A 23079-nucleotide genomic window follows, 5' to 3' on the forward strand; every position below is an offset into this window, starting at 1 on the left:
GTGACCCCAGTGTGTGTATTCTATGTGTATGCCATCTATGAACTGTGAAGAAAGTTTTCATCAAAAACAAACGACAGCTGCTCTGGATAAGAATGGGATGCAAAAGAATCTGGGTTCTCTCAAAAAAATATTTATCAGAAACTTAAGATGAGCTACTCGTTTTTAAGGGTTTTCTGCAACCAGGAAAGGGAGCGGGAGGTTTACTTAAACATGAAAATGTGCCAATGTTTAGAAATATTATAATGCTGAGATAAAATTTACATCTGAATTATAACTATGTCACCCGCACTCCTTTACAGCTAGAGGCTCTACTGGCTAACCTGTTGAGGTCAGAAGAGGAAGAGGAGAACCCCTGTGTATTTCTCCCCAGTTGCAGAGCAAACTGCCAAAGGAGGGTCTCATCCTGCTACCCTCCTCCTAACAAGGCGTTCATAACCAGCAGGATCAGCAGATGGCTCCCAGAAGGCCCAGGACTGAGGGCTCAGCAGGGTAAGGCCCAGCCTACACGGACCACTGTCCATAAGTACAGACTTCTGGACACAAGGAAATGGACATGAGGCCACTGCCCACTCACCTTCTAAAATGGAAACTGAACTGAGTCTCTCCAGCAAATGCTGTTTGGAAAAGAAAAGTTTACTCCTCACAAATGAAGTGTCCCAATGTGAGAGAAAATTAGTCTAGCCAGAAGTTTCTCAAACTAAGCCCTATGCTTCCCAGGTTTCTAGGAAGGGAAAAGGTGGGGGAAATGGCTGACAGAGCTCTAAATCCCTAGTCCTAGCTATAACCAGACGGCACTTGAAGCAGTTTTGTATCAGAGTTCTGTCAGGTTTCCTTTGAATAAATGTTTACAAGGTGATGGGACACAATATGATTCTATCACCTCAGCAACAGAGTACAGGGCTCTGGGGCAGGCAGCCCAATTCAAGTCCTGCTTCCACTGCTGACTGAAAACTTTACGTATGTCTACTTGAGTCATCTGTTTTTATAAAACAGTGATAACACTGACAAAAAAACATTAATAGTTCATGTGAAGAATAATAAATGATTTACAGAGTATATTACAATGTCCGCTCCCCCTGAGATTGTTCTGGGTAATGGAGAAACTTCAACAAGAACTATAACAACTATAGGACACTCAGAAACCAACTCCTAGAAACTTCCAAATGCAGAAACCAACTCTGGCACAAATTACTTCAAACACTTGCTTCATAAGAGAAAACACTGTAATTACTGTCAAAAGAAACATCTGAACAAGAAGTGGTTGAACATCACAGCTGCTATTACAACCAATAAAAAAGTTACAGATTTCTACAGCATGCTTGATTGATTCTGGTTTTCCAGGTTTAATATTCCTACATGTAAAAATAGCTTCTCGAACAGAATTCAGGGTAGGAGTCTACAACAGCATAACATCAATAGGAAAGAAAACTGGATTTGGAAAAAGTAGAGAGATGTGAATAAAACACAGACTGGATAATCCAACCTTCTGTAATTGTTGGTTATAGAAAGCACTTGTCTCTATTAAAAATAGAAAAGTGCCACTTGAAGAAAAAAGATGAAAGTAGCAGATGGCTAAAGATTCCAATACTTAGTACATACATAGCACTTCCAGTCATTTCCCAGTGAAAAGTACTGGGTGGTAAGGATGTGATCTATTACATTCCGAACGAGTTAGGGCTTTACTTTTAAGCAGAATGGAACAGAAAAGTTAAAGGAATGAAACCACAGAAACACAATATGCATTTAAAAAAAAAACAGCTTTAATTAGGTTAATAAAATAATTAATCTAATATATTGGGATTTTTATACTACAGAAGGATCTCTTAAATGTCAGAGCACATAAATATTTTCCAGATAATGCCAATCAACCATCCATTGCGCCTACTGGAGCCAGACCCTGGGGAATCTGCTCACAACACAGCAGGGTACAAACTTCTGTAATCACCTTCTTTGCAAATATTTGTAAATTAGAAGTGAGATTCATTGCCTGTGACAGTTGTGAGGACCATGAGAAAATACTGACTGCTAACTGATCTTTAAGGTCACTTAAAAACTACATTTTTATGATTAAAGCCACTGATAAATATTAGTGGATCAACAGAACTTGTTCCCTGAAAGTTGGTATTTTTTTTTAATTACTATATACCTAGAGATGACTTGCAGGTTGAAGGTATGTAATTTCATAACAACTGTGTAATATGTGTCGATGACTAGAAAACAACGTTTAACACTACACTAATTTGAAACAAAGATTTATAACAAGTCTCTAGTACCTATAGTCCTTGGTTAATGTCTGATTTTTAAAAGCACAGTTTTTTTGTTTTTAACATAATGTGAAATGTATATGCATATGTATACAGAGTAGACTGCCCTTCCCAGGAGAATGTCAAGATTTTCCAGTACGAATGATTCATTCAATCATTCAACTGAACAAATATTTGTGAGAGTTTACCATGTGAAAGATGCCACACTAGGTAGATGATTTCTTACATTATGTATTTTCAATGTGACACTAGGCCCCCCAAACACTGTTTTTCTATATTGGATTCTTTCCTCCTTCCTTTTTCAGCTTTTTCCTCCAAAGGCAAATAATATCAAAAAATAAAATTAAAATGAATTATTATATATAGTGGATTTAAACAGAAGACACCAGCCCTATGAATTTCACCTTTACTATGAGAAACTAAGAAGTATTGATACAAACAAGTTTTAAGCCTTTATTTGATGATATAAGTTCTTATTTGATGTGATAAATGGAAAAATAAATGGACTGTGCTATACTCTAACTTAACCACACAGCTGATAAAATTTATGACTAATTGATTAAACCAAATTATTTTGCGTCTCACAAATCTAATGTAATTGTTCAAGTAATTAAAAATGGGGTAAAATCTCAACTAACATCCACCTAAAAACAGCAAGCAAGTAATCTTGGTTGATGTACAGCTAGTTACAACATCAAGTAACTATTCCCTTTCTTCTTGGCTTCCTGAAAAAGGTTATTAAAATGGAGGCAACTTTCACTTGCCTTTATAGCTATAGAGGTGAAATTCAAATGCCAAAGGTCAGAGGTCAGAAGTAGTCACATTTTTCTTGCTGTCAGAGACTGACTTTTGGAGGTAGGGCACAGGAGAGAAGTAAATCACATTTTAAAAGTCTATACTCAAACTGTAGCATATTACATCCTTGCTATACTGGCCAGCTATAATTGTAACACATTATGGTCAGCTATAATCCAAAACACACAACAGAGTATCACAGCAAAAACAGACTGCTAACACGAGCATTTAGTTTGCTCTTGACTCTCAATACACCAAACAACTATTCCATCCATTATATGTTGTGATAAGCAAACCTACGATTCCAAATTAGATCCAACAATTTTAGTGTGTGTACTAACTTTATGTCAGTGATTCTGGAAGGCATCAAATCACTCAAGATTCTCATAAAACAGAATAAGATCTAAGATAAATTGAATTGAGATTCCATGTGTAAATGTTTTTTAGAAATGAGAATATAACATATATAGCCATAGTGCTTAAAATTAACTATGGCATCGCTGTGGCCCTGGTAGAAACCTCCTCCTCGAAAGCAACTTTTATTAGGCCACATCTGCGTATTAGTTTTAAAGAAGTGGAAACTTGGATACACAACAACGTCCTACTATACAGCACAGGGAACTATATTCAATATCCTGTGATAAACCATAATGGAAAATAATATAAAAAAGAATGTTTATATGTATAACTGAATCACTTTGCTGTACAGCATAAATTAAGACAACATTGTAAATCAACTATACTTCAATTTAAAAAATAAATGAAAAATAAAGAAGTGGAAACTTAAAGGAGTTCAGGTAAATTCTAAATGGCCTAATAAAGTATCTTCAGTTTAAATGATTTCTGAATGGGTTCTAATGTGTGTGGCATGACCAGTCAGAGATGCCATAAAAGGATTTCTGAATTAGGTAGGCGATGAGGCAGACACTCAAGAAATCATTTCCAGATAATTACCCTAAATGTGACTGGATTAAATACTCCAACCAAAAGACAATGACTTGCTGAATGGATACAAAAACAAGACCCATATATATGTTGTCTACAAGAGACCAATTTCAGACCAAGGGACACATACAGACTGAAAGTGAGGGGATGGAAAAAGATATTCCATGCAAATGGGAATCAAAAGAAAGCTGGAGTAGCAATACTCATATCAGATAAAATAGACTTTAAAATAAAGACTGTTACAAGAGATAAGGAAGGACACTACATAATGATCGAGGGATCAATCCAAGAAGAAAACATAACAATTGAAAATATTTATGCACCCAACATAGGAGCACCTCAATACATAAGGCAAATGCTAACAGCCATAAAAGGGGAAATTGACAGTAACACAATAATACTGGGGGACTTTAACACCCCACTTACAACAATGGACAGATTATCCAGAGAAAATAAATAAGGAAACACAAGCTTTAAATGACACAATAGACCAAACAGATTTAATTTTTATTTACAGGACATTCCACCTGAAAGTGGAAGAATACACTTACTTCTCAAGTGCACATGGACCATTCTCCAGGACAGATCACATCTCAGGTCACAAATCAAACCTTGGTAAATTTAAGAAAACTGAAATCATATCAAGCATCTTTTCCGACCACAATGTTATTAGATTAGAAATCAATTACAGGAAAAAAATTGTAAAAAACAAACACATGGAGGCTAAACAATATGCTACTAAATAACCAAGAGATCACTGAAGAAATCAAAGGGGAAATCAAAAAATACCTAGAGACAAATGACGATGAAAACACAATGACCCAAAACCTATGGGATGCAGCTAAAGCAGTTCTAAGAAGGAAGTTTAAACCAATACAATCCTACCTCAAGAAGCAAGAAAAATCTCAAATGAACAATCTAACCTTACACCTAAAGGACCTAGAGAAAGAAACAAAAAAAACCCAAAGTTAGTAGAAAGAAAGAAATCATAAATATCAGAGCAGAAATAAATGAAATAGAAACAAAGAAAACAAGAGCAAAGATCAATAAAACTAAAAGCTGTTTCTTTGAGAAGATAAACAAAATTGATAAACCTTTAGCCAGACTCATCAAGAAAAAGAGGGAGAGGACTCAAATCAATAAAATTAGAAATGAAAAAGGAGAAGTTACAACAGACACTGCAGAGATACAAAGGATCATGAGAGACTACTACAAGAAACTCTATGCCAATAAAATGAACACGGAAGAAATGGACAAATTCTTAGAAAGACAGAACCTTCCAACACTGAACCAGGAAGAAATAGAAAATATGAACAGACCAATCACAAGTAATGAAATTGAAACTGTGATTAAAAATCTTCCAACAAACAAAAGCCCAGGACCAGATGGCTTCACAGGTGAATTCTATCAAACATTTACAGAAGAGCTAACACCCATCCTTCTCAAACTCTTCCCAAAAACCGCAGAGAAAGGAACACTCCCAAACTCATTCTATGAGGCCACCATCACCCTGATACCAAAACCAGACAAAAACACTACAAAAAAAGAAAATTACAGACCAACATCCCTGATGAATACAGACGCAAAAATCCTCAACAAAATACTAGCAAACAGAATCCAACAGCACATTAAAAGGATCAGACACCATGATCAAGTGGGATTTATCCCAGGGATGCAAAGATTCTTCAATATATGCAAATCAATCAATGTGATATACCATATTAAACTGAAGAAATAAAAACCACATGATCATCTCAACAGATGCAGAAAAAGCTTTTGACAGAATTCAACACCCATTTATGATAAAAACTATCCAGAAAGTGGGCACAGAAGGAAGCTACCTCAACATAATAAAAGCGGTATATGACAAACCCACAGCAAACATCATTCTCAATGGTGAAAAACTGAAAGCATTTCCTCTAAGATCAGGAACAAGACAAGGATGTTCACTCTTGCCACTATTATTCAACATACTTTTCCAAGTCCTATTGCAAGTCCTAGTCACAGCAATCAGAGAAGAAAAAGAAATAAAAGGGTACTTCCCTGGTGGTGCAGTGGTTAAGAATTAGCCTGCCAATGCAGGGGACACAGGTTTGAGCTCTAGTCCGGAAAGATTCCACATGCCGCGGAGCAACTAAGCCCGTGCGCCACAACTACTGAGCCTGTGCTCTAGAGCCCGCAAGCCACAACTACTGAAGCCCGCACACCTGTGCAGAGCAGCCTGTGCTCTGCAACAAGAAAAGCAACCACAATGAGAAGCCCGCACACCACAACAAAGAGTAGCCCCCACTCGCCACAACCAGAGAAGGCCTGCGTGCAGCAACGTAGACCCAATGCAGCCAAAAATAAATAAATAAAAATAAATTTATTTTTTAAAAAAAAAGAAATAAAAGGAATACAAACTGCAAAAGAAGTAAAACTGTCACTGTTTGCAGATGACATGATACTATACATAGAAAATCCTAATGATGCCACCAGAACACTACTAGAGCTAATTGATGAATTTGGTAAAGTTGCAGGATACAAAATTAATGCACAGAAATCACTTGCACTCCGATACACTAACAATGAAAGATCAGAAAGAGAAATTAAGGAAATAATCTTATTCACCATTGCAACAAAAAGAATAAAATACCTAGGAATAAACCTACCTAAGGAGGTAAAAGACCTGTACTCAGAAAACTGTAAGACACTAATGAAAGGAATCAAAGATGACACAAACAGATGGAGGGATATACCATGTTCTTGAACTGGAAGAATCAATATTGTGAAAATGACTATACTACCCAATGCAACCTACAGATTCAATGCAATTCCTATCAAATTACCAATGGCATTTTTCACAGAACTAGTACAAAAAATCTTAAAATTTGTATGGAGACACAAAAGACCCTGAAGAGCCAAAGAAATCTTGCAGGGGAAAAAAAAAAAACGGAGCTGGAGGAATCAGACTCCCTGACTTCAGACTATACTACAAAGCTACAGTAATCAAGACAGTATGGTACTGGCACAAAAACAGAAATATATATCAGTGGAACAGAATAGAAAGCCCAGAGATAAACCCACGCACCTATGATCAACTAATCTATGACAAAGGAGGCAAAGATATACAATGGAGAAAGGACAGTCTCTTCAATAAGTGGAGCTGGGAAAACCAGACAGCTAGATGTAAAAGAATGAAATTAGAACACTCCCTAACACCATACACAGAAATAAACTCAAAATGGATTAAAGATCTAAATGTAAGGCCAGACACTATAAAACTCTTAGAGGAAAACATAGGAAGAACACTCTGACATAAATCACAACAAGATCCTTTTTGACCCACCTTCTAGAGTAATGGAAATAAAAACAAAAGGAAACAAATGGGACCTAATGAAAATTAAAAGCTTCTGCACAGCAAAGGAAACCATAAACAAGACAAAAAGACAACCCTCAGAATGGGAGAAAATATTTGCAAATGAATCAACAGACAAAGGATTAATCTCCAAAATATACAAACAGCTCATGCAGCTCAATATTACAAAAAAAAATTACAAAAAAAAAAACCCAATCAAAAAATGGGCAGGGGCTCCCCTGGTGGCGCAGTGGTTGAGAGTCCGTCTGCCGATGCAGGGGACGCGGGTTCGTGCCCCAGTCCAGGAAGATCCCACATGCCGCGGAGCGGCTGGGCCCGTGAGCCATGGTCGCTGAGCTTGTGCGCCTGGAGCCTGTGCTCCGCAACGGGAGAGGCCACAACAGTGAGAGACCCGTGTACAGCAAAAAAAAAAAAAAAAAAAAAAAATGGGCAGAAGACCTAAATGGACATTTCTCCAAAGAAGACATCCAGATGGCCAAGAGGCATATGAAAAGCTGCTCAACATCACTAATTATTAGAGAAATGCAAATCAAAACTACAATGAGGTATCACCTCACACTGATCAGAATGGCCATCATTGAAAAATCTACAAACAATAAATGCTGGAGAGGATGTGGAGAAAAGGAAACCCTCCTGCACTATTGGTGGAAATGTAAATTGATAGAGCCACTATGGAGAACAGCATAGCGGTTCCTTAAAAAACTAAAAATAGAATTACCGTAAGATCCAGCGATCCTACTGGGCATATACCCAGAGAAAAACATAACTCAAAAGACACATGCACCCCAACGTTCACTGCAGCACTACTTACAATAGCCAGGTCGGGGAAGCAACCTAAATGTCCATCAACAGACAAATGGATAAAGAAGATGTGGTACATATATACAACGGAATATTACTCAACCATAAAAATATTACTCAACCATAAAAACCATAAAAAATATTACTCAACCTAAATGTCCATCAACAGACAAATGGATAAAGAAGATGTGGTACATATATACAACGGAATATTACTCAACCATAAAAAGGAATATTACTCAACCAAAAAAATATTACTCAACCATAAAAAGGAAAAAGAATATTACTCAACCATAAAATATTACTCAACCATAAACCATGATATTGGGTCATCTGCAGAGACATGGATGAACCTAGAGACTGTCATACAGAGCGAAGTCAGAAGGAGAAAAACAAATATTGTATATTAACACATATATGTGGAATCTAGAAAAATGGTACAGATGAACCGGTATGCAAGGCAGAAACAGAGACACAGACATAGAGAACAAATGTATGGACACCAAAGGAGGAAGTGGGGGCGGGATGAATTGGAAGATTGGGATTGACATATATACACTAACTAATATGTATAAAATAGATAACTAATGAGAACCTGCTGTATAGCACAGGGAACTCCACTTTGCTGTACAGCAGAAACTAATACAACGTTGTAAAACAACTATACCCCAATTTAAAAAAAAAAAATCATTTCCAACCTAACAGAGGTTATGGTCTAGAGTATGTACAGACTGTACTGACAAAATACAGTTCTAGGACCCTATCTGCCCACGTTTCCACATGCCTGAAAGCACCTCACACTTGCAGTCTGCCAGCCTGATCCTGAATAGTTGGCATAGCCTGCACATAAGCATCAAAATTTGCAAAACTTTTTCCAGTCAGCAGTCTGGAAAAATCCCAGGTACAACAGCAGAATGCTGTGTCATCAAGGTTTTGATGGCACAGAATATGATACCGTGTGGAAAAACAAACACATCAAGACCCTGAGTCACAGAACAATTTAGAAGAATTAGAACCAACATGAACAGGTTTTGAGTCCCTTAACCTTGGGTTTCTCACTATCAGCACTACTGACATTCTGGCCCAGATAATTCTTTGTTTTTTTGTAAGGTTTGTCTTTTTTTGGGGGTGGGGGGTATCCTGTGCATTACAGAATGTTTAGCAGTATCCCTGGCCTCTACCCACTAGATGCCAGTAAGACCTAACTAGTTGTGACAGCCAAAAAACGTCTCCAGACATTTTCATGTGTCCCCTGGAAACCAAAATCTCCCCTAGCTGACATGCCTTAACCTATTTATTTCACTTACATTTTCCTTTTTATGAACATACAAGTGATAGGTTTTTAGAAATTCAAAATCAGTCTTAATGAGCTCTTTCAATAAAAAAAATTCTAAGATATAAACTACTGGGTTATTATCTGCAGCAATTTTTTTCTTAGTGGTAAGTCAAATACAATGCTTCTTAGAAATCGATGGCATCTTCAATTCAATGAAATTCAGCCACCCACCATCCTTTCCCCTTTATCATGGAACCGTCATCCTGGAGAATTACTTCTTCCTCACTGTGTAAAGTTTTAAGTACTACCCAGTTCTTCCCTACCTAGTGGTTCTCTAGTCTTCCTTTTGAGTCCTTTCAACTATCTAATATTCTTCTAAAAATTTCCTTGCTTCCCAAGTCGGCCAGAGTTAAGTTCCAGTCTTTCAACCAAAAAAACCTAACTGAAACAAGGTCCTTATTAAGCTAGCCTGACAGAAAATATTTCAGAGTATTTCCCTGCCATGAAATTCACCAACCTATTAAAAATGTTGGTGCTTCTCCTTTACCATTCACCATATAGGTGGAGTGAATGGGGTACAGATGAAACAAGAATTGTTGTAACAGTGTCATGGGGATTCACTGTACCCTTCTGTTTTTGAAGGTGTTTTAAAGTGTCCATAATAAAAAGGTTAAAAATTATAACTATCCTATAAAGAAAAATATCACAATGGAAATAATTTCCAAAGTCCTTTCTGCATACGTTGGATCCCTTACACTTTCATGTGCCTATGCCCCAATCTTAAGGGCTTAGGAACTCAACTACAGTTATGGGTACATCTGGGGTGAAAAGAGAAGACTTGGAAAGCCAGGCATATACCACTGACAGTCCAGGACACAAGGAACCATCTTCTAAAACTGCTTCCAAGGCTTTACTCAATTAAGGCAACAGATACAATTATCTATAAATGCTTTGTTTCTCCAAAAAGTTGCTTTTAAAAGACGGCACAGAAAACCTTTTTAATGCTTTTTCTGAAGTTTCTTCTCTGGTTGAAAAAAGAAAAAACATAGCTATTGATTCTTCTAAGAACTATCATACAGATAAACACACACTTTTTGCCAAGATTTGACAGCTGGAAGTTTGCATGAAGAAGGCTTCAAACAAAACATTTTTTTTAAAGAGAAAACAATAAAAAAAGGCTGTACCACCCTCTGCTCCCCTTAAAAGTGACAGAAAATAAATTCTTTATCAGTAGTCATTTGTCCCAGGTTACAGCTAGGCTGCCAACCCCAGTCCACATGAGAGATGAAATCAGCCCTCACTGGCACCTTGTATCCATCTCATCTGCCCTTTACCTTTCATAGAACAGGAGAACAAATGGGAGCTAAGTCATGGAGGGGGAAAAAAAAACCCCACCACAGTGAGAATTACTGTAACAAAAGCCTGTACCATAGGGGAAGAAAGGAAGACAAAAAATTCCTATGTGAAATATAATAAGCAAAGTAAATATGAAGGTCTAACCAAAAACTCCTTATTAAAATAAAATTCAATTAAAAGTAATAAAATTTCAAAGACAAGGAATTCTACCATAACACATTGATTTTCTCTGCTTCTTAATGAAAATGGTCTCAGTTTTTTTGAATATTTTAACTTCACTATCTAATTATATACTCCATCAACCTAACCCCAATTAAATAATTATGAAGTGCTGCGTGGGAAACTATTGAAATATGCGTAGACACTTTTAGCAGTACTAACTACATCTTGATTTTTAAAACCCTAAGCCATGAGCCTTCTCTCTTTCCTGAGAAAAATGGTGGTCTTAATGTACAGTAAAACTCATGTCCTGTTCTACACGTTTCAGGCAAATCGGACCTAGCTTATTTAGCACTTCATCAAAGAGAAGAAATGTTAGAGAACATTTCATAAACCCTCACTTTAGAGATGAAATATTTAAGGCCCAAAGAGGTTAAATTATACACTGAAGCCCCTATAGCCAAGTGAAGATGAGAGACTCCAATTCAAATATTCCTTACATTAGCCCTCTCAAGCAAACTAGTGAAGCAGCCCAAAACACACACACACACACACAATCTTACAAACCATCTACTGGTAGTAGTCATTGTGCATGTGAAAGATATTTGCATAATCATGTAATAATAATGCTTTTTGCTATACGGAAATTTCAGAAATAGCACAGATGGGAAGCACTTGACTCTATCTTGGATTAAAATGTATCCACATATTTCTATGAGTAAGTATATACTTTAAGTCTTTAAAAAGTAGTACTTTTACCAAAAAAAAAATTAACTATTTTGTTTTGAATATTGCTTTCTTTTCAGTTTACAGCCTTTCAACATCTTTTTGAATCAGCACATAAGATCTACTTGACTGTCTAATATTCCACTGTAATAAAATTCCGTGTACCATAATTCACTCATGCAGCCCTCCATGATGGGCATCTGGATTGCTTCCAGTTTTCTATTACAAAAACATTTCAGTGAACATTCTTTTAGCAGCTGTTGTTAGAAGTAGTAATAATGACAACAATAATATAGATGTATACAAAAAAATCTAGAGGAATGAAATGTTCAAGAGTGGTTATCTCTGTAGGATGAAATTACAGAGGATTTTGTTTTTTCAACCTTACACTTATCTGTAACATCTTTGACTTTTTTAAGTGAGCATACTACTAATCAGTGCTACTTATTAACATGGGTACTATCTATAACATATAACATTCATTATTAGCTACAATATTGTTAACCTTAATACCCATAGTAGACGATGTAATTTTCAATCATAAATTATATTCATTAAAAGAACCTAGCCTGAGAAGTGCCAGGAGAATCCTCAAGAACTACTTCTCACATATTGAAAAAACAGGGCTCAATTATTCATGCAACTAAGAAGTACACAAGAAATAAAATGGTCATTTACAATTGAGTTTGGGAAGGGGATAACCTAGGGCTTTAACAAGCACAATCCAAAACCAAAACCAGCCACGTTCATACATGTTCAGCCAAATACAAATGACGAGTCTTATTATAATCATTCCTCTCCAGAAATATTTCATAAATATGACAAGTCTGCCAAAATCTGTCTCAAACACCATGAAGCTCACCGTTTCTGATTTTCAGATTCTTTCTTGGCCTCCTCCAGTGCCAGCTCCTCAGCCACTCTTCTTTTCAATTCTTCATCAGAAACTAAAATCAATAAAGAGGGGAAGGAGATAAAATAAGTGACTTCTTTAAACAAAAGCATCAGAATACTCAGGAAGACAAAGCTGAGACTAGATCTTAATAGGCAAAGTTTTGCCAGCTGGTCAGTGTCTCCTTGGAACCACCTAAGCAGGGTGGAAAAGACCAATTAGTGCACTTCAGGAGTAATTTAATCAAGAGTTCCCTGGTGACCTAGAAATCTCCACACCTGCCAGAAGTTATAATAAACTCAAGGAGCTGCTTACTGCCCAGTGGGACTGAGCCATTAAGTACAAATTCTTTAAAATGATGTCCTACCATTGAAGTCTGACAACTGCATAGAGGGGGAGGAGAGGGTGTAAGGAAGGGACTTCAGAGAGGAAAATGACACCAAAACATTCCTACTTTGATAACTAAACATTTTAAAAAATCACTTATTAGAGAAAGAAAATCATTTGTAGTTACATTCATTTTTCCATGATTTACAAAAAAGGGAATTTATGACTCATATTTAAACCCATATTTTTTGGAAAACGTCATTCAAATTCAAGTGCCAACAATTGGAGAGAGAGACAGAACAGTGCTGAGAACACGGCTGGAGCTTTCTAAATAACTAATGACTTGATCTGAAACATCTGGTCTTTCCAATTAGAAGATTTTGTACAATATGTTTTGTAAGATTCTTACAGCTATGATAGCAAATAAAATAGACAAATTTTACATACTCTTTTAAGAGCTTTCCATAAGAAATAAGCAAGGACTCTTTCCTCTTCAGTACCCAAAACCCACTACCCAAAATTATGACCAAGAAAGCACCAGAAACACTTAAGATCTAGGAATACACACAGGACCTAACAAGTATTTCAACTGGTTGAGCCTACTAGATGGAAACTAGACAGTACTCTCTGCTCTTCAATGACATTTTATTTGATAATCTTGCATTATAAGCACCTTGCCTTACGGAATATGCAAAAAATTAATTACAACAAGATATGCAAAAACTTTAAAATTTAGCTGACACTGGGCAATAACAAAGAAGATATATGAAAGGTCTAAGGATGTCTTCTCTTATTTGTGGACTATCAGAAAACAACATCATCAAAGGACATTATCAAGAAGGTGAAAAGACAACCCACAGAATGGGAGAAAATACTGGCAAATCATATAGCTGACAAGTGGCTTGTATCCGGAATATACAAAGAATTCTTACAACAGAACAACTGAACAGAACAATAAAATGACAACAAAATTAAAAATGGGCAAAGGACATAAATAGGCATTTCCCTAAAGAAGATATTCAAATGGCCAATAACTGCATGAAAAGTCACTCAACAGCATTCATCATTAGGGAAATGCAAACCAAAACCATGATGACTTACCAATTCAAACCCACTATAATCCAAAGGACAATAACAAGTGCTGGTGAGAATGTGGAGAAATTGAAACCTTCATGCATTGCTAGTGGGAATGTAAAATGATGCAGTCACTATAAAAATAGTGAGGCAGTTTCTCAAAATGCTGAACATAGTTACCAAATTATCCAGCAATTCCACTGTTACGTACTGTATACATCCAAGAGAACTGAAAATATGTCTACACAGAAACTTGTACATGAATATTATCACAGCATTATTCACAATATCCCAACAGTGGAGACAACCTAAATGCTAATCAACTGATGAAGGGATAAACAAAATGTAGTATATCCATTCAGTGTGATATTATTCAGCCATAAATAGTTATGAAGTACTAATACATGCTACAACATGGATGAATCTTGAAAACATTGTGCTAAGTGAAAGAAGCCTGACACAAAAGGTCACATATTGTATGTGCCCACTGATATGAAATGTCTAGAAAGGGCAAATCTGTAGACAAAGGAAGTAGATTAGTGGTCACACAAAATTAATGAATTAAAACTAGGACAGGGAATTGTTTGATTCAGGCAAATCTTAAGACTTTTTTTTTTCAGCATTAAACGTTCAAAATAATACAAATCCCACTAGAGAAATTACAGACAGTAAGAGCTCAGCAAGGAGTCTGGATATGGATAGTCTTTGTCTTTCTATTAGCTAGACTTTAGATAAATCAGTTAACCTACCTGACTTTTGATTTCCTCATCCAAGAACAAAACTGGGTAGGTTACATAGGTGTCAGCTGGCTATGAAGTTCTCAGCTATGCACTCTATAAGGTGATGATTTTCACATTTTCATCTCCTTCTTATAAACAAGCAAAACAACGTGACACATTTTTTCAAGTTGTTCACAGCGGGTAGCTCTATTAGTAGCAAAAACTGAGACAAATATTTCACCCAATTAGTACTACCTGATCAAACTATACTCTGAGGTGTACATACCAGTTAGGATCAACACACAGTCAGACCATGTGTAAAATCACACAAATTCCCGATTGCTTCAAATTATTGCAGCAAAATTTTTCTCATGCAAAATTCGATCAAATTCTCAATCACAGTTCAACTGAATTTCACTCAATTAAAACTAGGCTTCGGTAAGACCTTGGTATACCAGGTCTAAGCATGAAGCAGTGAGATCCGTTTTCTAAGTGAGCTGATACAACATATCTTAGTAGTGCACTGTATGCCTCTTACATAAGGGCTTGCTACCAGGGGAAGAGCCAAAATCAGCAGTGAGCTTTTCATGATGATGTGATAAACCTGGAAGGGAACGGTAAGGACTCCATTACCACATGGCGACCAGCTGGGTGGCTGGGAAGGCAGCCATGCAAGAGAGACTGCAGAGAAGGAAACGCAGCTTCAAGGCTTGTCTTCCTTCTCTATATACACTCCTGCCTCTCATGCCTGCCAAGGCACCTGCCGTGGGGTGAGGCGGTAAATACTGATAGATGGAGATAATGGTGGTATCACCTAGGGAGGCCAAGAGAGGAGGGAGAAAGATGGGAAGAGGAAGCACAAGAGATGCAAAGGTCAGGGAAGCTGCAGAAGCCACTGAAGAAGACATGCCCAAGGGACCGGCTACCTCACATCACTTCTGGTCAGTCAAGGGACTAAAACATAGCTGTCTCTCTAATGCCCTAGCTATTTCTGGAAAAGAAACACACACACACACAAACACACAAAACTTTTGGGTCTCACGTCCAAGGTCACAGCTGAAAAAGTAATTACCTTAGCTATAATGGAGAATTTAAAATAACAAAAGATAAAACATGACCAAGCATAAAGAGTTTAAAATCTAAAATAGCAATTCAAAGCCCAGGCAGGAAAATAAACCAGCGTGGTAATGGGTTTTGAGCAAATCTAAGTTTCAAGTTATTTGTTTTTCAATCAATAGAATACAGAAAGCAACAACATATTTCTTCTGATAGGTCTGGTCCAAAGTGCATAAGGGAAAAAGATATACCATTTGGAGACCAATATTCAAAATGGCTTTTCTGAAAACACTCTTTTCAGCTTCAGGATCTGAACATTCTCTCAAATAAAACTGTTATTAAACTAAAAGGTCAGTGTTTCAGGATGGACTACTTTAAAAGAAGCACAGAAAGGCCAACTTTGCCTATTAGCACAGTGAGTTTCCCGTAGATCTTTGAGGATTGGCAGAGTTTGTGAAATGAGAAAAAGTAAAAATGAGAAACTTTCAAGCCATATAAATCAGACTGGCCACGGAAACCTGCAAAACAAGTTCCGGCTCAGTAACTAGGGTTCTAAAACTTTCACATAACATACACACTTCCCTTTTAAAATGTATTAAGACAAAAGGATGCTTTCTTCACACACTTGTACTCTGTACTTGCTAAAATGTTCTCAGAAGCGATTTTTTTTCTCAATGAACACAAAGACTGGCATTTTGTCAGTTAGTTATAGGTGATACAACACTAACCATAAAACACGTGAGAAAAAAATCAAGCATTACAATGGCCTGGTTAGAGCAAGTCGGCCCTAAACCCTTTATTTGAAACTACTATTGAAAATAAGAAATATTTGTATTAAAAGCAGCTCAAATTTTTGTTCGTTTTTAGTAAACAACATTCTAAACAAATGTTTTGGTTAGTCCAAAGGCAGCTTTACTGACTGCCTAGCAATCTTTTGCTCCCCTTAGCCACATTCTAAATTTTTAAGTTAAATTCTTAAGAAATTCTAAGAATCTCTAATTTCTAATTTCAGGATCAAATAAAAAACTCCTAACCTTATACTACATGATTCTTAGTATTCTTAGGAACTGTGAATACCATGGTCTTAATTCTCAGAGAAAGTGTAGCATACATTTATTACACCTCACCTGTGTTCTATGTTACCTGACAGTGTCCTAATTCTGTTTTCAGAAACTGGTTAAACGAGGGGTAGAGAGGGAAGGGGTGGAGAAGATGGGACACTATATTTAAGACAGTTCCTTGAATGGTGGACAGAAATGACTCCAAAAGACGAAATGACTTTATGAATGGCTCATCATCTATGAAAAAAACAAAGACTGAAAATACAACCATGATTGGAGACTTACATGGATTCCCTGGACCTCAAGGGACATACCAATTTCCTTTGTAACTTTTTCCGCTATGACTTTCCCTTTCTTTCATTTTCCTAGCATAATCCTTACAGTATAATTCCCTCCCCAATTACAGTATTTCTGAAACAATCTCCGCAAGTTACTTAATAAAAATTATGGCTTGCCTATTAGAAAAATGTCAGGTCCTTTGGGATTTTTCCTTTATTCCATTTCTTTCTGGTTTTACCATTTACTGATACATACCATGTCCAATTTTATAAGCCCTATTATTTTCATATGCTAGTTTAAAAACACCAAAGAGAACTATGAAAATCTACTCTCAGAAGAAAATAAATGTATGTAATTGCATAGCACCAGCAGCAGATTTTAGATAAACACTGGACTCTGCCAGGATTGAGACAGCTGAGCCAAAGCTTATACCGTAAGATACAGCCAAATTAAATTTTCAGCTCCATAGAAATATCCATTAATCTTATAATTTCAATAAATTCATTAATACAAAAAAAGCACTGATTGTTTAAAAAATAATAATGGAAGCATCCATGCAATCAATGAAATACAACACACAGTTTATCAGAAGTAAATGACTCACAGCATGTGGGTTGTAGGATAAATCTTGTCTTGCTCCTTATCTTATAAAAGGCACAGAGTTTGATTAGAAGAGTCAAAAGATGGCTAGAATAAATCTCAGGGGTCAGAAAGAAACATGTAACAGTTTGCCATTATCCATTTGTGGCACCATCTAGTTAGCAGACAAACCTGAGTTAAACACACACACAGAATGTGTTAAGTATGATGATATTCAGCTGACAATAACATTTACTATCACCTTAAGGATAACGTACCCTAAGACTGCCTTCAAAAAAATGCCATTTGTCTAGATACCTGGCAGGGTAACTGAGGCCACTTATACATTAAAGCTAATGACAATGTTGGAATGAAAATCCTTAACTGCAGTTTCAAAACCATAAATATCAAATGAGAAGGCACCGTGTTACAGTTTGGCAACCTAAACATTAACTGTATCAGGTTAATGGCTTATTTTGTAGTATTATTGCTCCATCAGGATTTATATACCTTCATAAATGTCTAATTTGAATGGCATAATATGCAAATAATGTCCATTTGATTGTTTGCTTCACAACAAGCACTCGTGGAAACCAGCTCCACAATACATTCTATGTGAAAACAGAGATCAATACCAGACTGCAGATGCTGTATAGCAACAGACAAGCTCATCACTCATATTCTACAGTTTCCACATTTTTAAGTAGACAATTCATAAAACCAGTATTGAGAATCAGATACACCTAGTATTTCATGTCTTAATATCCTGAATAATATAGTTGCAAGACCTCACAAAGCCTCTAGGAAAATAAGATCTATAATTTAAATTAAAAAATAATAATTACCTCTGGATATTGCTTTTTGATGCATAGCTTAATTTTTTTGTTTGTTTCACAAATGGATGTATTTTGTTCACTGGAGATAAAACTATCAATTCAACAGCGTTAAATCTCCAACCCCAAATGAAGTACCAAAACCACCCAAACCTGTTTCTTTCTTTCCAACAGTCCTGAGTGTGGCTGCATTCAAAGGCTTCTCCATAAAGACTCATGACATTCAAAGAGGACCAAGCTGGAAATAAAGGCGGTTCCCATCTAGCCCTGGTTTTGCCACAATTCGTTTTTGTGATTTTGCTCAAAAACACATCATTGCTTTAGGCCGAAGCTGTCTCCTCTATAAAATGAGAACCCAAACTAGAAAATCTCCAACAGCCGTCCCCTTACACAGCAGTGTTAAATGGGACTGAATTCATGCTTGAGCCTCCACTTCCCCTAAAAGCCCGATAACATGAAGGTGAAAGAATGAAAGGGTCTATCGTTGATAACATATAATGCCAATTGTTCCTCTGAAGTGACACTCCACTCATTTGGAAAAACTGTCTGTCAAATACCCTGCAAACTAACAAAAACATCCTCTAGGCTTTACAGACAAAGCAAAAATAAAGAGGGAAGGAAGGACAGGGTGGGAGAGGGAGGAATATTGTGCAGGCTCTTCTAGGCATACAGCAGATGTTCAATAAAAATGTGGTAATCGTTTGATCTGTGGAGTCAAACATCAGTCATTAGGTGAAATGAGTCACCAACTTTTTGGGTAGCTTAGGGACGATTTAGAAAAAACATAGCACACACTCTGCAAAATCGCATATAATCTAAGTGAAAAATGTGGACTGCCATTCAAAATAGAAATTCAAGACAAATAAGCACCTTCTCCCCAACTCTCCACGCCACTGCCGCCACCACCAACCACCACCAGGTTTCTGTTCCTGTGGACCCTCCTGTACAGAAAATTGAGCCACCACTACCAACAGTATATTTTTTATAAAGGAGAGAAGGATGGGTATTCATTATAAGCTTACTGTACTAGCTATAAGGTTTATTTTAATGCTTAAGCTCAGGTTTCTATTCTATGGTCAACTATATGAAGTTATTTTTGTTTGTTTAATTATTTTCTCCCAAATCAAGTGACCTCAAGGAATACACAAACTAGGGAAATCAATCAATTCACTAGGCAGTAAATCCACATTGACTTAATCCTATGCTAGGCTTTATAAGAGAGGGAGACATATGGTCCCTACCATTAAGGAGATAAGAGTCTGAGTTATTAAAATTGTACTTTGAGGGTTTAGTATTAATGACACTTACAAAGGCGGGCTGTAGTCATGGAGTATTTCATGAAGGAGGAGGGACACAAGCAAGGACGTACGTTAGACAGATGGAAAGGAAATCAAACAAAGCTTGTTTGTAAGAAAAAAAAAAATTGAAGGGTAAATTATGCTCAATTGTGAGGAGGCTTGAAAACTAAGCAGGGGTTTGGGTAAGAAATATTAAGAAATAGGGCATCATGGACAGTTGTTTAAAAATGAAAATAATGAACATTTTGGTACATGACTCTTTTTGAATTATGGTTTTCTCAGGGTATATGCCCAGTAGTGGGATTGCTAGGTCGTATGGTAGTTCTATTTGTAGTTTTTTAAGGAAGCTCCCTACTGTTCTCCATAGTGGCTGTATCAATTTACATTCCCACCAACAGTGCAAGAGGGTTCCCTTTTCTCCACACCCTCTCCAGCATTTATTGTTTGTAGATTTTTTGATGATGGCCATTCTGACCGGTGTGAGATGATACCTCACTGCAGTTTTGATTTGCATTTCTCTAATGATTAATTATGTTGAGCATTCTTTCATGTGTTTGTTGGCAATCTGTGTATCTTCTTTGGAGAAATGTCTATTTAGGTCTTCTGCCCATTTTTGGATTGGGTTGTTTTTTTGTTATTGAGCTGCATGTAAATTTTGGAAATTAATCCTTCATCAGTTGCTTCATTTGCAAATATTTTCTCCCATTCTGAGGGTTGTCTTTTCGTCTTGTTTATGGTTTCCTTTGCTGTGCAAAAGCTTTTAAGTTTCATTAGGTCCCATTTGTTTATTTTTGGTTTTATTTCCATTTCTCTAGGAGGTGGGTCAAAAAGGATCACTGCAGCTCTATTTACAATAGCCAGGACATGGAAGCAACCTAAGTGTCCATCAACAGATGAATGAGTAAAGAAGATGTGGCACATATATACAATGGAATATTACTCAGCCATAAAAAGAAACGAAATTGAGTTATTTGTAGTGAGGTGGATGGACCTAGAGTCTGTCATAGAGTGAAGTAAGTCAGAAAGAGAAAAACAAATACCATATGCTAACACATATATATGGAATCTAAGAAAAAAAAAAAGGTCATGAGGAACCTAGGGGTAAGACAGGAATAAGGATGCAGACCTGCTAGAGAATGGACTTGGGGATATGGGGAGGGGGAGGGGGAGGCTGTGACGGGGTGGGGGAGGGGCATGGACATATATACACTACCAAGCGTGGGATGGATAGCTAGTGGGAAGCAGCCGCATGGCAAAGGGAGATCAGCTCGGTGGTTTGTGACCGCCTTAGAGGGGTGGAATGGGGAGGGTGGGAGGAAGGGAGACGCAAGAGGGAAGAGATACGGGAACTCATGTATAACTGATGCACTTTGTTGTAAAGCATAAACTAACACACCATTGTAAAGCAATTATACTCCAATAAAGATGTTAAAAAAAAAGAAAATAATGCAGTGAAATGGGGCATTACAAGAAGTCTAATCTGGCAAAGATATGCAGATTAACTGGATGGGGAAATAGTAAAGCAATGAGTGGTTCTCAAAGTACAGCCTCATTTTCTCTGCCCACCCCCCCCCACCCCCCATCCCCCAGCAGCATCACTTGGAACTTGTTAGAAATGCAAATGTTTCAGACTCACCCCAGAACTATACATCAGAAACCCTGGGGGGAGGGGCCCAGCAATCTGTGTGCTAACAAGCCCACCAGATTTCAGATGCTTGCTCAAGTTTGAGAGACACGGGCATAAGGTGATGAGGATACTGGCCATAAAGATGGAGTCTAAGATGCACGGGCTCTCATGGGAAAAACTGGTCATCTGTTACTGACCGAGAGATGAAAGAGAAAGAAGTCAAAGGTGCACCCAGATGCCAGAAAATTAATACCCATGATGGTCAATTAAGGAAAGAAGGAGAGGCTGTTTGGGGAAGAAAGATAATGAGTTCAGTTTCAGACACATTCAATTGAAAGTAATGGTAGAATCACCACATGGAATTGTACGCAATTAGATATTTGAACCTGAAATTCAGATTTGATTTAAGACTTGGCTGGAAATGCTGATTTGGGAATGACTGTTACAGATCTCAGCTCAGTGAATTCTCTTGGAAAAAAATAAAATGTATACAGAGAAAAGAGTAGAAGGCTAGGAACAGGCCTTAAGAATTCATCAGATGAAGGAGAGGAGAGAAAGAAGAACATCATTAGAGACAAAGAAGGAATGGAATGGAAGAAATGAACCAAGGTACCATGTGCAGAAATGATAAACAGATTTCATCTCATGTGCCAATTCCGATCAACTGGCAGCAGCGGCCTGGGGTGCTGTGTGTAGGACTCCAAGGCCTAGTCCAGGTTCAGGAAGGAGGAAGATCTGGCAGCATGGCTTACAATTACCTATCATCCCAGGGAGTGCATGGAAATCAGATGGTTTGGGCATCAGGAATCAGTGGGAGGAGGACAAGGGAAGGCAGCAATTATAGGCCTCTCTTCAAGTTTAGAAATGAAACAAAAAGGAATGAGGTGGAAAAATTATAAATAAAAGATGATTTTCACAATTGGTGGAGATCTGTGCATGTTTGAAGGGCAGTCATAATCAGTAATCTGCAACTAAATTATAAAACACTGATGAATGCCAGTGATTGTTGCTCAAAAGTAACTTAGAGTAAAATGTATACATTATTCAATACCTGGTTGTACAGTAACACAGACCAATTCACATTGACATATCATATTCCAGTCCACCTTCCTAATTATCACACTGATGCAAGCAAGGTTCATAGCACATTTTTTAAAACGTATATTTTATAACAGTAAAACAGTGGACAAGCCTACTTCCATGTGCTAAAAAGCTTTAACCAAGACTAATGTCCTTACCTAAGTAACTTGCTTTGGTAAATAGAAAGTCAAAACCATTCCAATACTTAGAGTCATAAATCATTCTTCCTTCTTCCTATTGTTATGAACTAGTGTGTCCTTTTTAGCAATAAAAACTGTATTTTATCCAAAAAATCCATTAACTGCTAACAAAATTCCTAAATTCAACTAAAATATTTAGTACTTCAAACTCTGACCAACACTATTTTCTAAGGGAGACTTTAAATGTATCTTTGCACGTAATCAAAGCCCGAGGAAATCAAAAGACTCAAAAGTCTGAAAATAAAATCTATCTTCTAATCCACCTACAGCCCTGGGAAATGTCAACTAACTCCAATCTCATGACTTTTCTTCTTTTAAATGAAAATAAAAGTTCTGACCCAATTACGGCCCTTTTTATAAGGGGGAAAAAAAAAGAG

General features: G+C 37.0%; 1 protein-coding gene across 3 annotated transcripts in view; it reads right to left on the reverse strand.

The window, feature by feature from the left end:
- Positions 1–23079, reverse strand: part of CHCHD3 (coiled-coil-helix-coiled-coil-helix domain containing 3) — a 306201-nt gene that overhangs the window by 236068 nt on the left and 47054 nt on the right. For all 3 annotated transcript variants that reach the window (XM_033863283.2, XM_019922133.3, XM_019922081.2), the window contains exon 3: positions 12543–12624. In XM_033863283.2, the coding sequence (XP_033719174.1) occupies positions 12543–12624 (82 nt within the window). The remainder of the gene's footprint in view (positions 1–12542; positions 12625–23079) is intronic.

Source organism: Tursiops truncatus, chromosome 9 (assembly GCF_011762595.2).
Source record: "Tursiops truncatus isolate mTurTru1 chromosome 9, mTurTru1.mat.Y, whole genome shotgun sequence".
Taxonomy (NCBI): Eukaryota; Metazoa; Chordata; class Mammalia; order Artiodactyla; family Delphinidae; genus Tursiops; species Tursiops truncatus.